General features: G+C 39.2%; 1 protein-coding gene across 3 annotated transcripts in view; it reads left to right on the top strand.

Moving 5' to 3' along the window:
• CRY1 (cryptochrome circadian regulator 1) overlaps positions 1-12,098 on the top strand; it is a 40,391-nt gene extending 28,293 nt beyond the window's left edge. Inside the window, exons 4-14 of one of the 3 annotated variants that reach the window (XM_062011745.1) lie at positions 145-329; positions 1,656-1,744; positions 2,838-2,978; positions 3,075-3,386; positions 5,703-5,854; positions 5,947-6,149; positions 6,608-6,709; positions 7,905-8,000; positions 9,160-9,231; positions 9,338-9,445; positions 11,435-12,098. In XM_062011745.1, the coding sequence (XP_061867729.1) occupies positions 145-329; positions 1,656-1,744; positions 2,838-2,978; positions 3,075-3,386; positions 5,703-5,854; positions 5,947-6,149; positions 6,608-6,709; positions 7,905-8,000; positions 9,160-9,231; positions 9,338-9,441 (1,456 nt within the window). In that variant the 3' untranslated portion in view covers positions 9,442-9,445; positions 11,435-12,098. The remainder of the gene's footprint in view (positions 1-144; positions 330-1,655; positions 1,745-2,837; positions 2,979-3,074; positions 3,387-5,702; positions 5,855-5,946; positions 6,150-6,607; positions 6,710-7,904; positions 8,001-9,159; positions 9,232-9,337; positions 9,446-11,434) is intronic. The other 2 variants (XM_062011755.1, XM_062011763.1) reach the window with 2 other exon arrangements.
• The last annotated feature ends 4,794 nt before the right edge of the window (positions 12,099-16,892 follow it).

Genomic DNA, 16,892 nt, shown 5'->3' on the forward strand with positions numbered 1-16,892 from the left:
ATTACTCTATATATATCTGTCATGTGTCATATTAGAAGCAGGAAAGAAGAGATTTATCTATGTATATGTTTTATATTTAAAAAAAAAGTAATTGTTATAAACTGTCTGACATGTTTTTTCTTTTGTCTCTCTTTTTCAATCCAGAATAATAGAATTAAATGGAGGACAGCCTCCGCTTACTTACAAGCGATTCCAGACACTAATTAGTAGAATGGAACCACTGGAGATGCCAGTGGAGACTATAACGCCAGAAGTAATGGAAAAATGTACTACTCCAGTTTCTGATGACCATGACGAGAAATACGGTGTCCCATCACTTGAAGAGCTGGGTATGTTCTAAGTTTGCTTTGACACTGTCAAACAAGTAAGATGTAATCTACCACTAAAAGCGTAATGCTTGAGATAACAGTGAGAAGTGTCCTGCTTATAGTTAATTGTTAAACCTGTGCCAATTCTAATATATGAAAGGAATGAAAAAGGATGATCAATTCTGTAAATTTTAGCTGTTTTCTTTTAAATGGGAGGTCAAATAGATCAAACTACACTAAGTACTGTTTGACTTCTTGCAGTGCAACCTTAGCTGTTTTCCCATGGTGCCAAGTAGTCATTAAGCTACTAAATAGCCTTTGATACTTCATTTTGCATTAAATGCATTTGGTATCTTTGTGCTTCAGGTCATTAATCTGTCATTTTACAAATTAATTTTTAAAACTCTCTAGTGTTGCAATGCCCAAAAAACGATGATAATAACGAGGCAAATAATTGTTTCAGAAGTTTCTTGGGAAAAACAAAGTCTCATGTCTGTAAATTTAATTGTAAGAAATAATATCAAGCTATTGTCCTGTGAATCTCCTTCTCCTTTACTTGAACCCCCCACCCCTGCCCCAAAATACAAGCAAATGTAACGTCATGTACAAATTGCTAACAAAAGGGTCTAGACAGATTTTGGCTAAGCTCTGGCTGCTCTGTCTAGCCTATTTGAACTCTTGTACAACAGACTTTGCTTTTAAAGTCATTTTAAGAAGAAAAGATCTCACTATGCAGTGTTTAAACTATAGGCAGACATATTGTCTCCTGCACCTGGTGAACAATCTTGGAGGAGATGTGAGAGTGTGTAAGAAATCTTGTTGCCTTCTTTTCATCTTCCTCTTGCAGCTCAAATGTATGTTTATCATCAAACAGATCATAAACCCTCTGTTCAGGGACCATAAAACCTAGGAATGTTCTGAAGTTAGCACTCATGCTTTTAACTCGATTCTGTAAATTGCAAGAGCGCGGTTATTGCTTCTTAGTACTAATTTTTAAAATACCTGCATATTGCAGATAACTCAAAAATACTTCGAAAAAATATAGAAAGTTCTCTTTGTGCAGAGAATGGAATGAGTGGAATTGAAGTAAGACCATTCACCATGTAAAACTTGTAAACTAATGTGAATGTAAAAGTAAAAATTGGATTTTGTTGCAAGTTAGAGGTATGAAATGTGCTTTAGTAAGATGTGGTTGCATGCTGTTTTAAAACATGTACTTTGCCACATGTTCAACTTAAGGTTACTCTCCAGATACAACAGAACATAGTCAAGTATCGATGTGCTGGAATTCTGTTGCGTTCCGCAATAAGCAAACAAGGAATTTCCTTGTTTCAATTTGTTTTTCAGGTTTTGACACAGATGGTCTGCCTTCTGCAGTATGGCCAGGGGGAGAAACAGAAGCTCTTACTCGATTAGAAAGACACTTAGAGCGAAAGGTATGTTTCAGATTCATTGCAAGTGTGACACATCTGGGAAACATAGTTGTTCTTTTCAATAGCATATAAGAAGAATTGGGCAAGTCATTGTAAAAAAATAATCAAAACCACAAACTTGAACTCAGGGCCTCCATATGATAATATAAATCAAGTTGCTGTTTAGGGAGATGATCATTCCCCTGTACTAGGCTTTGATGAGGCTGCACCTCAAATACTGTGTCCAGTTTTGGGCCCTTCTCTACAAGAAGGAAATTGAGGTGCTGGAGAGGTTACAGAGGCAAGCTACCGAGCTAGTAAAGGATTTGGAGCACATCTCATCTGAGGAACGGCTGAGGGATCTGGGGCTGTTCACTCTGGAGAAAAGAAGCCTCAGGGAAGACCTTATCACTCTCTAGAACTACCTGAAAGGAAGTCATTGTGAGACAGGAGTCCGTCTGTTTTCCCTAGGAACAAGCAATAGAACAAGAGGAAATGGCCTCAAGTTGTACCAGAGGAGGTTCAGGCTAGATATGAAGGGGAATTTCTTCACTCAAAGGGTTGTCAGGCATTGGAACGGGCTGCCCAGGGAGGTGATGGAGTCACCATCCCTGGAGGCGTTTAAGAGGCAGTTGGACGTTGCACTTAGGGAAATGCTGTGGTGGTTGATGGGGCTGGGACAAAGACTGGACTCCATCTTAAAGGTCTCTTCCAGCTAAAAAAATTCTGTGATTCAGAGAAAGTCTGTTATACTGTTTTCTGCACCAAAAAAAAATATTCTTTGGACATATTTTTACTTGAAACATACTTTTTATAACTTTGAAGGGGAATTCCTCTAAAAGCTGACATTGCTAGTTGTTGAAGTTATCCCTTTCCCTTAAATACAGAGGTAAGTAGTTCTGGAAGACAGCTCATGCCTTCTACAATGAGATAAATCACCTTCTAGAGATTCTACTCATTTGAAAGGAACCTCTAGATATCGTCTAGTAACATGATCATCTGTCCAGTGTCTGGATTCAGTTTTAGACATTGTGAGATTTCTTCCTTTATGTTTACAAATTGCTACCTAGCCTGTAGACTGATGTGTGGGTTTTTTTGTCTGTCTTGTTTTCTTAAGGCTTGGGTAGCAAACTTTGAAAGACCACGAATGAATGCAAATTCCCTTCTGGCGAGCCCTACAGGACTCAGTCCTTACCTCCGTTTTGGCTGTTTGTCCTGTCGGCTCTTTTATTTCAAGTTAACAGATCTGTACAAAAAGGTATGATTTCTATGTAGTCAGCTATACATTCTTAGATGCTATGTTTTTTCCCTAGTTCTCCTAATTACAATGTTTTTCTTCAATGATGATCTTCAGGTAAAAAAGAACAGCTCTCCTCCCCTCTCCCTCTATGGCCAGCTGTTGTGGCGTGAATTTTTCTACACAGCTGCAACTAACAATCCACGTTTTGATAAAATGGAGGGGAATCCTATCTGTGTTCAAATTCCATGGGATAAGAATCCTGAGGCTTTGGCCAAATGGGCAGAAGGCAGGACGGGTTTTCCTTGGATTGATGCCATTATGACACAGCTTCGTCAAGAAGGTTGGATTCACCATTTAGCCCGGCATGCTGTAGCATGCTTTTTGACTCGAGGTGATCTCTGGATTAGTTGGGAAGAAGGAATGAAGGTATTGGTTTTTTATTCTCGAATTTCTTAAAGTGCTTGTTAAAATTTCAGATAGTCATTCTATAGTTGTCATTACTATGTGGTGTAAGTTGGATTTTAAACCTTTAAACCCATGGTACTGAGGTTTTGCTTGTTGAATGTCCCCTTTGATTGGAATATTAAATGACTTTTTTTCAGTCAGAGAAGGTCTGAAATTCTTTTTAAGTTTGAGATTTCTTCCTAAATCTTGGCAAATAAATGTGGATTACTCTTATAATTGAAATTCCTTTCTAGTTAAACCGTAAGAACAGTTTCTGTTCACATCTCACATCTTCCCTGCAAAAAGAAAGCACCATGGGAATTAAAGGGAGAAAGTTAAAAGCTAAGAACGTCCTTTCAGCAATTTCTGTCCCTTTGCCCAATGTTAGAAGTGTGAGTATGGGCAACGTGATTTGGCTGAAGTTTCACAGCAAATTTCTATGCCAGTATCCAAGAGATGTTCAAGTTCAAATTACAAATGTCAGTCTTTTGAAGAAAAGAATGGAATAATTTAATCTCAACCCTTGAGTGAGCTTTATGGTTTTAGAAGGTAGCACATCTACTGAGCAATAATAATGAATTAGTTTTTTTGAAATCTGAAGGAGAATTTACTTGCCATCAGGATTGTGACCTTGTTTATATATTAATATAAACTTCAGAAATTTCACTTAAATCAGTTGCAAGCAAATACCTTTCATTTAAAAAATAACCATATCTTGGTTATACAACAACATAATCTACTTCAGGAATTTTCCTTTTACCATTCATAGATACACATGCGTAGGTAACTCAGCCAAACACCAAAGCTGTATATTACAGATAAATGCCAATTTGGTCTGAATTTTGAAATATTACAGATATATGGAGGGCCCAGACTTTAGGAAGGATGTCTTAATTCATAAGCCTGTAGCAAAAGTTAATCTGTCCTTCCACAGTGACGTTATTTTCAAAGCCTTATTACATGGCAGCATCTAGTGGAACAATTGTGTGCTAACACTTAATGTTCACCTAAAGAGATTGTTACATTAGTAATCATTTTCTGTTTAAAATGTTGTTTTAAAATATTTTAAGATAAGCCTTATTTTTTACAAAACAACCTTTTTTTTGGTCCCAAATAGTTGCAGACAGACAAAGATACTTTTGTAACACTTGATTCAGCATCTGCTGTAGAATTAATGTCTTACTCAGTAATGTAGAGATAGATAACCTTGTAACCTTATTCAGGCTTTGTATTGGAGTAATATTAGTTGAGGTTGGGTGGCAGTAGTAAGATGTTAAGTTTCAGTGTCCTAGTGTGAATAAAGATGGTTTCTTTGGGACATGAAAGGAAAATCAGAACTTGTGAAAAATATGAATTAAGTAAACATCTGTTTTGAAAACTACTTCTCAATGCACTCTTTTTATAAAAAAAAAGAGGTACTTGAATGTTGTGCTTCAAAGAATAAGGCTTCTCTTTGTTTCTTGTTAGCCTGTATTGCTAGTAATCTGTCTGAGCAGATATATTTTATATAGAAATTTTTGTTGTCTGTGTTAATACTTAAGTATTCAATACTGGAAACGTGAATGTTGCACAGCTATTGAGCTCCACATTTAAAGTAAAACCCTCATCAGTCTTTTCCTTCCTTGTTAGTTATTTTTCATATAATAGAGGTAGAAGCTATCAGAGAAGACTTTTTTTGTCTTCAGACCAGAGTTCATCATCTGTCCTAGCATTCAGCATGCCTGGTGGTTCACTTTACCATTTTGAGCATTGTCAAAACTCTGACTTACTTGATTAACTGTTTGCCTTCATGCATCAATTTCTGAATGCTTGTGCTGCCCTGAAACTCTTGAATTCTGCTCTAAGGACACCTTGCATAGTGAAAGGTGCCACACAAGTTGTGGTATTCAGGCTGATGGTTTGAGTTGGAAACGTTCCCTGTTTTCTGGAAGCTTGCAAAGCTTAGTCAGTTGAAATGCGATGATGCTACTTGCAACAACCAGGTTCTATCCATCCTCTGGGAATTTATTTTTTAAGGATGTGTTTATGCAAGATTTTTGTAGCTTTCTGAGATGTCTGTAAGGTTTTTTACAGGGTAAAAGCCAAATAAGCTAACGCGCTTTGGATTTGAGTTTGGCATTTAGGTAAGTGCTTGCAATTGCGTACGGAGCATTCTGTGAATGTTGCCAGGTAAGAGAGAGTGTTGCTATCTGTTGGAGAGCTGGGTTTCCTCTGCTGAAATTAGAAACTCAGGGCAATTCCTGAGTGGGTGTTTCAGAGGTGTGCCATGTCCAGACTAACTTGCTCTAATTTCTGAAGGTCTTCGAAGAGCTCTTACTTGATGCAGATTGGAGTGTGAATGCTGGAAGCTGGATGTGGCTATCCTGTAGTTCCTTCTTCCAGCAGTTTTTTCACTGCTACTGTCCAGTGGGTTTTGGCAGAAGAACTGACCCAAATGGGGATTATATCAGGTAACTCACAATCCAGAAACTGTAGCAATTAATGGATGATACTTAAGCTGTCATGTGGTTTTATACTTAAAATTATCTCTCTCTCTTTTAAGACGTTATTTGCCAGTACTTAGAGGTTTCCCTGCAAAATACATCTATGATCCTTGGAATGCCCCAGAGAGCGTCCAGAAAGCTGCAAAATGTATCATAGGAGTTAATTATCCCAAACCAATGGTAAATCACGCAGAGGCGAGTCGTCTGAATATTGAGAGGATGAAACAAATCTACCAGCAGCTTTCACGATACAGAGGACTGGGTATGATTATAGGCTATTGGTTTTGTTTACTTAAACTTCTCTCACAGTCTAGCAATTAATAATTGAGAGACCAATGAAACCTCTGGTAGCATTCTTCCTAGTTAGGAAAGACCCTCCCCTTTGCACTTGTGTTCGTCGGGAAGGTGTAAGCAGTCAATATGTTCACATATTGGATATTGAGTCAAGAAGTGTTGCACTTCAGCCCAACACAGTGAATATGTGCAACTAATGATATTCAAAAAGCTGTGCGGAATATTATGTGCCTGTTAAGTAACTGTGAACTAGAATTACTTGGCAAGATCCCAGAAGTGGGAAAGATGGAGAGATATTCTCCTGTTATAAAGGTAAACCACTTAGGGTGAGGATGGAGAATTTGCTATGTGAGGAAAACTTAATTTACTCTCTTTTAATTCTTTTCTATCTTTGTTTATATCTGTATATTTTATTTTGTTGCTTAGGTCTTCTTGCAACAGTGCCTTCTAATCCAAATGGAAATGGAAACGGTGGCCTAATGGGCTATTCGCCAGGAGAAAGCATTTCTGGTTGTGGTAGTTCAGGAGGTCAGTAAATTTCTTTCAATACATAGAATTATTGCAGCTGAACTACACAGATTTCTTTTTTAATGCCTGTGCCATTACATATTGTAAGAAATAAATGTTTTCACAAGACAATCTTCAGTGCAAGTCACACTTTCAAATTTATCCACAAAGTTGATAGTGTTTGTATATAGACATCTTCAAGGTTTTTTTAATGTCAAACATGTAAGAATTTTTTAACTTGTGGATTTTTTTCCCTCTGAAAATTAACTATTAACGTGTATGAAACATTTCAAGAGCATTTGAAAGTTATTTTGTTTTGGAAGTCTACAAGCATCCTGGTAATTTTTAATGAGGAGTGATCTGTGAAAGGAATGATTTCTGAGTTTTAAAGTCAGAACTATTAATTTGTAAACTTTCCTAAGGGTAGCATTAGATTGCTTACTAGAACTTAGTTCTACCGTACTGTCAACAGCAATGTAGTAGATAGTGTCTGAAAGAATTTAATATGGAGTTTATCATACAGTTTTGGTGAAAATTACTTTAGTCTATTGGCTTTCTCTTTGTTAACATCCAAAGACCAGTATTAACTAGTTAATAAGAAAAAAATAAGTATAGCCTCAATGTTGTGTAAATCTGTGTGCATCAACATCTTTGATACTATGTACACCTTGGACTTCTTGTAAAAGGGTATAGCAGAAATGGAAATGTTGTGGTTTGTGTTCTCCTTAGGCTTTAGTCAAGGTTAGAAGGAGATTGCAGAGGAAGATGGACCTTATTGTTTAGCAAGTAGAGGTCCTTTCGAAGAATTAAAGTCTAGGCTCCTTCAAGCTGAGTTACTTGAGTTTTGGTTTCTTCTAAGTTCATAGATTGAGAAGACAAGAAAGGCTTAGTTTTAAAAAACAGTATTGACATTATGTGCACTCTTTTCTCCTTAAAATGCATACTTATATACTTAAATGTATACCTGCACTTAAACTTTCCACATCAGCAAGTTATCTATTTTGTAGGAGATTTACTCTGTATTCACCTGAATTTGCAAGTCTGAATTTGAAAAGGTGAAAGCATTAGAGCCTTGGACCTGTTCCAAGGTGGTTTAGGGAAAAAAACTACCACAAAGTCTACCTCTTGAAGAAAGGAAAATTTTCAAATATTTTAAATTACTGAACTGAAATTGTATCTTCTGTTATATTAAGTTGTTTTTTTCCTGCATCTCCAGGAGCTCAGATGGGAACTGGTGATGGTCATACAGTTGTTCAGCCATGTGCCCTGGGAGATTCTCATTCAGGAGGAGCAAGTGGAATTCAGCAGCAAGGTATTATGGCAGTGCCTGTCTGTAGAGGATCTCCAAATCCTTGCAACTATGGGAAACCAGACAAAACATAAAAGTAATATATATTTTTAGTGACAGCTACTGTCTGCAACTTGAACTGGCCTTGTTTCTGTTCTTGAAACATAAAAATTATTTCATAAAGTGCACTTGCTTGTCTTGTTGCTTTCATCTCTAAAATGCTCATATAGAACAATATTTGTATATTTTAAGTGGGGAGGGATCACAAGTGTGACTAAAACAAAAATGAATAAACATGCTTGATTACTTCAAATGAAAGGTACTGAAAGAAGGAAGCTCACTTTGTGTATTTCATAGCAGAATTTACATATTATCTTTTCCCTGAATTCACTACCACTCTTTCCATTTGTAATCAATTTCCACTGTTTTGTGTGGATGCTCTCATGTTGTGGAAGAACATTTTTGTTTATACAGAAATTTAAGGTGTGGTTTGTGATAGATAGAAGTTGCAATCTGATCTAGCACAACAATTTATTTCTTTGCACTCTTAAGATGTGTTTACTAATTGTGAAAGACTGTCATCTGTGCTTTTATTTAACCATCCAAGACATAACCAGAGCACCACAACTGTTGAGAATGAGAAACTTTGCAGCTGCTTTTGCTAATTTGCACTGTGTATGCAAATCACTCGGTGTTAAGGTTGCCACTGGATAGTCTAACATGAACCAGAAAATAGTTTGAAGTTTTAAGTTACTTGCATTTTTTTTCTCTCCTTTATACTGAGGATTGTCTAGTATTGCTATAACAGAACAGTAAAAAAGATGAGAAGACTTGGCAGAGCGAATGTTAAAATTTATAACAGCTTAGAATTGAAGTGTTGGAATATGTAAACATTCTGCTTGTTGCAAATATAATACATACATATGTACACAATATTGTTCACTGTGCTTATAAGTACATATGTGTTTGGTACTGCAGTCTACTGCTTTAGACTGCCATGAGGCCTTTTTTGTTTTTTTGCCTAAGAACTCTTCAGCATCAGGATGGTTTCTGGCAGGGTTTTTTGTGATGATGGAAAATAAATCAATTGGCTTATTTTTGTTGTAGAAAAGAATGTAATTGTACACTTGCTTGCAGCTCTAAATTTTACTTATTATAATAAATATCTACTATATCTGAACAGGTTACTGTCAAGCAAGTAGTATCTTACACTATGCTCATGGAGACAGTCAGCAATCACACTTATTGCAAGCAGGTAATTTAAAGAACAACAGAAAAAACCCACAAACCACTAAATGCTTTTCCTGAATATATAAAGGTGCAATAGAGTCTTAATTTAAATACTGGTTTTAAATTATCAGGAAGAACGGCCCTTGGTACTGGCATTAGTGCAGGGAAACGCCCAAACCCAGAAGAAGAAACTCAGAGCGTTGGACCAAAAGTCCAGCGACAGAGCACAAGTTAAACTGGTAAGATCTGGAGACACCTTAAAGTTATCCTGTTGATGAGTAGATTCCTGTGCAGATTTTGTCAACAATAAGTTCATGTCTCTGCAATGCAAAGAACCCTAAATTATTGCTGTAAATATTTCAATTCCAGGTGCTGTACAAACAATACAAAATCCTTTTTCTAGAGACTTTACCAAGTATGAGGTAGGAAGTAGTTATAAAAATAGAATGAGACTGAAGATGATCAGACACAGGTCAAGGTGGTAGTGGAAGGGAGATGAATAAACTGTAGTTTCACATAGGTTAGCAGAGCTTCTTATGTAATTTCAGTTACTCTCTGCTCACACAGCTTAGGTTGTGCCAGCAGTATTGTGTATGTGAATGTACGGTGACCTGAATCATAAGACAAACCTAACTTGAAAGGCTCAGGGCCTGGATTTGAGTTTTAGACTTACAAGTGGACTAAGCAGAACATGTTTTAGAGAGAGGCTGCAGAAAACCTGCAAAATGCTAATGTAGTTACTGCACATAAAGATGTAGGGACAAGAAAGATTTGAAGACTTGAGCATTTGTCATTGGTCTATAACCTCAGCAGCATTGCCAAAGTTTATCAAGAAAAACTGGGTTGAAAAGTACTTTAATTTGGTGAAGGAGGCATTGCTAAATAGATACACATGAACAGGTGTGAAAATGTGTAGAGAAAAGCAGTAAATTGCAGAAAGAGTTTGATATGTGTGAAATCATCAACCTAGAAAAGACAACTGGGTTTTGTTTTGGATAAAGTCAATTAGGAACAGGATAGAGAAAAGAGAGGACCAAAGATGATATACCCCCTCCCCCTGTGAGCTTAATTTGAGAGGAATAAGGAAGAGGAACTGAAAGGTAAGTTAAAGGGCATTTACTTAGGAGGAAAGTCAAGGAGTGGGGGACTATCTGAAACAAGAGGAGGCAAGATTTCAAGACTAGGAGTGTAGCTGCATAGATTAAAAGTGGTTGAGATGTCATTCCATCCTTACCTTTTATAAAAAGCGAGTTAAGAGTTTTTCATCGTAGAATTTGAAGAATAGGTAGGAATAGCACATAGGTGAGATAATAGCACATTGAGAGACTTTGGGGGAACTGGAAGACAGGGATTCTATACAGCAAGTACAGAAGATGCATTCACCTTCTTTAGAGGTAAAAAGGGAAATTCAATCCCCTTCATTTGGATTTGACAGCAAGATCTAATTTTGTTTGTTACATGGTGTCAGCACTTAGACATTATTGTGGTGTGTTATGAACAGTTGTGATGTACAGATTGGCTTCAAGGAAGAACCCCAGCATTGTTTCCATAATGCCTGTCACTTCAAGTGAGCTGAGACCTTAGCAATTGATCCATCTGCTATTTTCTCACTTACTAGCAGCACTGCAAACTATGCTTCTGTGTTCTCAAACTGGTTTCTGGTACTTGAATGGGCCTGAATGGATCCTAACTCCAAGAGGGTCCACATTTCAGTAGCTGTCTGTTTCTTAGTAGGTGTAGATTCATTCAGTTTCCATGTTTTGTATTGCAGAATTGCTTAGGTGCTTGTGTCTACATAGAATGTCTGGTTCCTGTCTAAGCTCTTTTTTGTGTTGAGACAGGTTGGAGGGATTTCTAGTTTGGCAGAGAAGATTGATTCTGTTTAGGGGTCTTCAAAGCACACTGCAAAAGCATTATGGTTAAATACAAAAATCAGCCAAGATATAACAACACTACTGCTGGCCAAAGGATGTGTGCCTTCTGGATAGCACTAAAGTACACAGGCTGTTGGGTTTCTCTTTTTTTTCTTTTCTTTTTTTTTCTTCTTTTTGAGCCTCTAAGGAGTAAGAAATAAGAATTCTGAGTATTTGGGCTGATATAAATAGGGATAGGGCTTCCTGCTCTGAGAAAAGGTAGTAGAATATTAGTCCCTTGAACTATTTTTGTCTTCTTCAGAGACTCACAACAAACTGCTTAAGAGTAATGTTTTCTCTTTTTTTTTCTTACAGCATTATTGGAAGAAAAGTAACCACTTAAAGAACACACAGAACAAAATTCCTGCTATTTCTGTGTTGGAACTGATGTGTTGTGAGAGTACGTGTACTGAAACGACATACTTTTTCATAAATTGTTTTCAATTGTTCTCAGTTGTTGTAAACAAGGCCAATTTTTGGAATGCATTATTTCCAACTGACATTTCTATGGTTTTTAACTTTTTAATGACTCTTTCACAAAGGGCAAATTGAGTTTTGTATATAAAGTATTTGGTGAAGAATTTGCTAACTTAATGTAAATATAAAAACTCATGATTAGCGATAGACCCATCGATATATTTTTGATAATCTTTCATGTATATGGTAGTAGGAGAAGCTGTAGTGATGTTCTGTGAAATGGATGGACATAGAAGGTTTTGAAGTTTTAAAATTGTTATTATTTTTAGATTCCAGAACTTGACTTCTGTATGATTAACTTCATGTTTTCATAACATAAGTGCTTAGGACTATGTTTAATCAAATATGGTAGAGTTGTAACCTTTTATTAATCACATCTGTATATAAGTCATATGCCAATTTTTTTGTGAAGTTGTAAAATTTTCATGTCCAGTCCGTGTATTTCGCAGTTGCCTTGTTCAGTAATGACATACCTTGTTAATAAAAGAGAATTGTATATGTATATATATGTGTCTGTCTTTTGTAAATGCTTTTCATAGAATCATAGAATGGTAGGGGTTGGAAGGGACCTTTAGAGATCATCTAGTCCAACCCCCCTGCAGAAGCAGGTTCACCTAGATCAGGTCGCATAGGAACGTGTCCAGGCAGGTCTTGAAGACCTCCAAGGAAGGAGACTCCACAACCCCTCTGGGCAGCCTGTGCCAGGGCTCCCTCACCTAACAGTAAAATAGGTTTTTTCTTATGTTTAAGTGGAACTTTTTGTGTTCCAGCTTCATCCCATTACCCCTTGTCCTGTTGCTAGATACCATAGAAAAAAGGGATGTCCCAACCTCCTGACACACACCCTTTAGATATTTATAAATGTTAATAAGATCACCCCTCAGTCTCTTCTTCTTCAGACTAAACAGCCCCAGTTCCTGCAGCCTTTCCTCATATGAAAGATGTTCCAGTCCCCTGACTATCTTGGTGGCCCTGAACTGGACTCTCTCCAGCACTTCCCTGTCCCTCTTGAGCTGAGGAGCCCAGAACTGGACACAGGACTCCAGATGAGGCCTCACCAGGGCAGAGTAGAGAGGGAGAAGAACCTCCCTCAACCTGCTGGCCACACTCTTCTTGATGCATCCCAGGCTGCCATTGGCCTTCTTGGCCATGAGGGCACATTGCTGGCTCATATTTATCTTACTATCAATCAGGACTCCCAGATCTCTCTCTGCAGAGCTGCTCTTCAGCAGTCCAACCCCCAGCCTGTACTGGTGTGTGGGGTTGTTCCTTCCCAGATGCAGGACTCTGCACTTGTCCTTGTTGAACCTCATGAGGTTCCTCTCTGCCCAACTCTCAAGCTGGTTGAGATCCCACTGAATGGCAGCACAGCCTTCTGTGGAATCAGCCAGTCCTCCCAGTTTGGTGTCATCAGCCAACTTGCTGAGGGTACACTCTGTCCCCTCATCCAGGTCGTTGATGATGATGTTGAACAAGACTGGCCCCAGAACCGATCCCTGTGGAACTCCACTGGCCACAGGCCTCCAACTCGATCCTGTGCCATTGATCACCACCCTCTGGCATTTTCCTTCGATACATATTTCCAAAGAAAACTGTTTCAGGGAAAAAGGAAGGGAAATGTAATTTATGGACTTAAACTGGAAGCCGTGAACAATGAACTGTACTGCCTTTCAGTCCAAGTCTGAAGCAAAACATTGCCAAATTATTCAGTCCTTTATGTTGAAATGGCTTGCATGTATTCTTACCATTAAATGTTTTTGACTAATGTATTTGTTAAGTATTTCTTCAAAATCTAGGGCAGTGGATTGTGGGGTTGTTTTTTTTCTTTTGTTTTGCTACAATTCCAATTTGCTCGATAGCCAAGTAGATTTTCCTGCACTGCAGCTGGTTTGCTGCTCATCAAGGACATTGATTTCTAAAAACACATCAGGTTTGCTGACTGCTCAGTCAATAGTGATATTTAGAGAAGTTTTACCTAAATGTTTCTTCAGACCATTAAGATAACTAGGTCACATGTGGGAGAAATTAATTATCTTGTTCGTAATATCACATGAGTTACTTCAAGTCATAGGGCACCTCTGTGTGTCAGTTCAAAATTCAGACCAGATTTATGGGTTGACAAAGAGCAGGGCACTTGCTGGTAGAATAAACTGTCGTGGTTCTGCCTGTTTTCCTAGATTTTGGATGATAACAGTTAATGTAAATATCTGCATACTGATTTAGATACGATAGCAAAATCAGAAGTACTACTAAGAAGATAGGGACATGCTTATTGTCTTGAGGCTGAGAATCTGTGATCTTGAAAAAAAAATGTCAACAGAACAGAGAAGCAGAGGCTAAGTGTTTTCCACAGATCAGTCTGAGTAGAGTGGTTTTCTAGGGATACACATAATCAGAATAAACAGTTTTTCTGTTCCTTCGAGTAGTCTGGAAAAAAAAAATATACTATAGACCTACATTGTTTTAAGAAGTGTTTTCTTGTATCCACACAAGTTCATATTGGATTTTTTTTACTGCCTGCTTATATTAGAAAGAGCTCATACCACCTAAATGAAATATCCTATCTAGATTTTCCGAATGAAACTCCCACAGAAGATCCTTTATCAAGGTAAGAACATGTGCTTAAATATCACCTTTCCCCCAAGCAGTCTGAAATTTCAGATGCAGGAAGAAATGTCCTAAGGAGTTAATTTCTACGGTAAGTGAATTTTCCCCCTCTTTAAATGATAAAAGGAGGATAAAAGTTCTGGTGTCAGGACTGCAGTGGAAGAAGTGGTCTATAAGTAGGTTATTGTGAGAAAGGGGAGACGTTGCCTTCTGTGTAGCAGTAAGTTTATAAAAGCAGGCCCTTTATATTCTTCCTCCCACTGGTACTTGCTATGACCACAGAAATAAATAAAAAAGACTAAGGCTTTGACTGCACAGAAAAATTGACCAAAACTATTGTAACATGCAGAGGCTCGCTCCCCCTGCCCCCACTATCCCCTTGTGATTTTTTTTCAAGGAGTTTGACATGTGTTAGAAACCCAGTATGGACGAGGGCCAACATTTTGTTTCTTATTAGACCTCTTCTCCAGAAATCGAGCTTAAAATATTCTCCAAGAAAGCTCTGTTCCTGAGGGATTTAGCTGGCCTTTCCCTGAGCTGCTAGGACGTGGGGAGAGGAGCGTTGCAGACTGAGGCTTGTTGGAAACCAAACCCCAGGAGAGTGTATTCTGAAGGTGTGGAGGGACAACTGTAGCTGGTATTTGTGACAAAAAAAATTCAAGTGTCTTTAAGCCTTCAGAAACTGAATGCTTCCAAAGGAACTTGTAAAGGCTGTCTTGCACTGGTGCTAACTACTTACAGAAGTTTCTGAAAGGAGGGGAATGAAAGGAGCTAAATGGAGAGCAAACCCGTTAAGGGCCCTGCAGAGGGGATCCTGGTGTACCTTAGCATAAGGGTAAGTACCTGTCAGTTAGAAAGCAGCAATGAGTCTCATGTTGGGCTTAGCGACATAGTTCACTGGTTTCTCTTGAAGAAAAGTGACATTCATGTGAACCTTCCAGTAACTTGGAATTCCTGCCTGTACTTCACAGGAGCATGGAGCAACACCAAGCTACGACACATGTTTACCACCTCCCCACTTTGTCAGGGAGAGTCAGTTTGCAATGGAAAGCGAGTGCCTGCGCTGCTCCCCGGGTTAAGGTTTGTAGCCTGGTTTCCCTCGTGGCGGTGTGTATTGCGGCATCCCCAAGCACCTGAGGAATTGTATCCCTGTATTTACTGGTAGTTTGGGCGACTGAAAGTGATGCTTAGAGGTAAAAAATGAAACTTGGTGTGTGCTTTCGGTAAAACTATTGCTGGCTATTTATTAAGTGGCCAGCCTTGGCTGCTGTTTATCCCTTTGCAATGACGGCCTCGCGCTGTCACTAGGCGTGTGAGACCTAAACTAGCCTTGGAGGGCTGGCGTGACACCTCGGCCCCCTCTCCCTCTGCCCTCAAGAGCCACCCGCAAGCTTGAGGAAGAAAGGGCGAGAGAGCGCCGGCTTTCCCGCTTCCCGCCGCCGCCTCGCTGCGTTACCGCGCGCGGGCCGTAGGTGGCGCTGTGCGCGCGAGGCGGGCGCGGAGTGGCACGCGGGCCACACGGAGCGAGGCGGGGCGGGGCGGCTCCAGCCGCCTGAGGCCCGGCCCGGCGCGCGCGGCCCCGCCTCACCGCCGCCGCCGCCGCCATGGAGGGGTGCGGCCTGCGGTCGGGGGGCACGCAGCGCTGACTGGTTACGGGGGTTTAATCCTGCCCTGGAGGGAGGAGTTTGGCTTTGGGAAGGAAAACCTGCTCATGATCACCCCGCCAATAAAGATCCTGCGTGCAGCCGGGGGATCGGTGGATATAGCAGCAGTAGCGGCTGCCCCATATGTTTCCAAATCGGAAACCCAAATCTCAGCTGTTGCTCTGGAAGTTGTTTTCCAGGAACGCCACTCTCTCTGTGCTTGCCTGCATAAGCATATTCCCTTTCAAAATGTGCTTTGCCTAGAGATTACTTTAAAATGGGCCTTTGAAAATGTACGCAAGCTTTTATGCACCCAGAATATTTACTGGGCTGTTACTGGCCCTTGAGGACTGAGACCCCAAGGATTTGAGTTCTTGTCTCTGCTCAGCAGCCTCAAGTAAACCTCAGCCCGTTCTTGAGGTTCAAAAGTACTGGCTGCTAGCCTTGTTACCCCGCTCTGTTGAGATGTAGGTAAGATTAGGTTAGATTAGATTAGATGAAACAGGGTGGAAAGAGAACCTCCTCTCTCTTTTGTGCTCCTTATTTCCAAAAGAAAAGTGTTGTTCAGGTGATAACTCCCTCCATTAAAGGGCCAAGAAAACAAAATTCTCACTTCAGCACCCCCCACCCCACCCCCCAAAAGCGTGAAAAGTTCTGCATAGAGGAGAAATTTACAGTGATCTAAAAAGCACGAGCAAATCTTAAGCAGTTGTAGAGAGGTAATTTTAATGTTGTTTTCAAGGGATCTAAGCTGCTCGTTTTGAACTGGGTGCACCGGAAAATTCTGCACCTAATTCCCAGTAAAATGTATTTTTCTCTGATTTTAATATCTCTGCTGAATATATCTAGCACAAGAAGATAATCTTGTTAACTGTGATTATTCTGACTGGGAGTAGCTGGTAAGCACATAGATAATTAATAAAAGAGCAATTTATAGTCAGCAATTACAGAGAGGGAAGATTTTATTCAAATCTGTTTGGTTTTCTAGAGCTTCAGACAATGTGGTCATTGTCAGATCTTTAATTACCTGGATTATACATATCTAT

The sequence above is a fragment of the Colius striatus genome, chromosome 1, assembly GCF_028858725.1.
Source record: "Colius striatus isolate bColStr4 chromosome 1, bColStr4.1.hap1, whole genome shotgun sequence".
Lineage (NCBI taxonomy): Eukaryota > Metazoa > Chordata > Aves > Coliiformes > Coliidae > Colius > Colius striatus.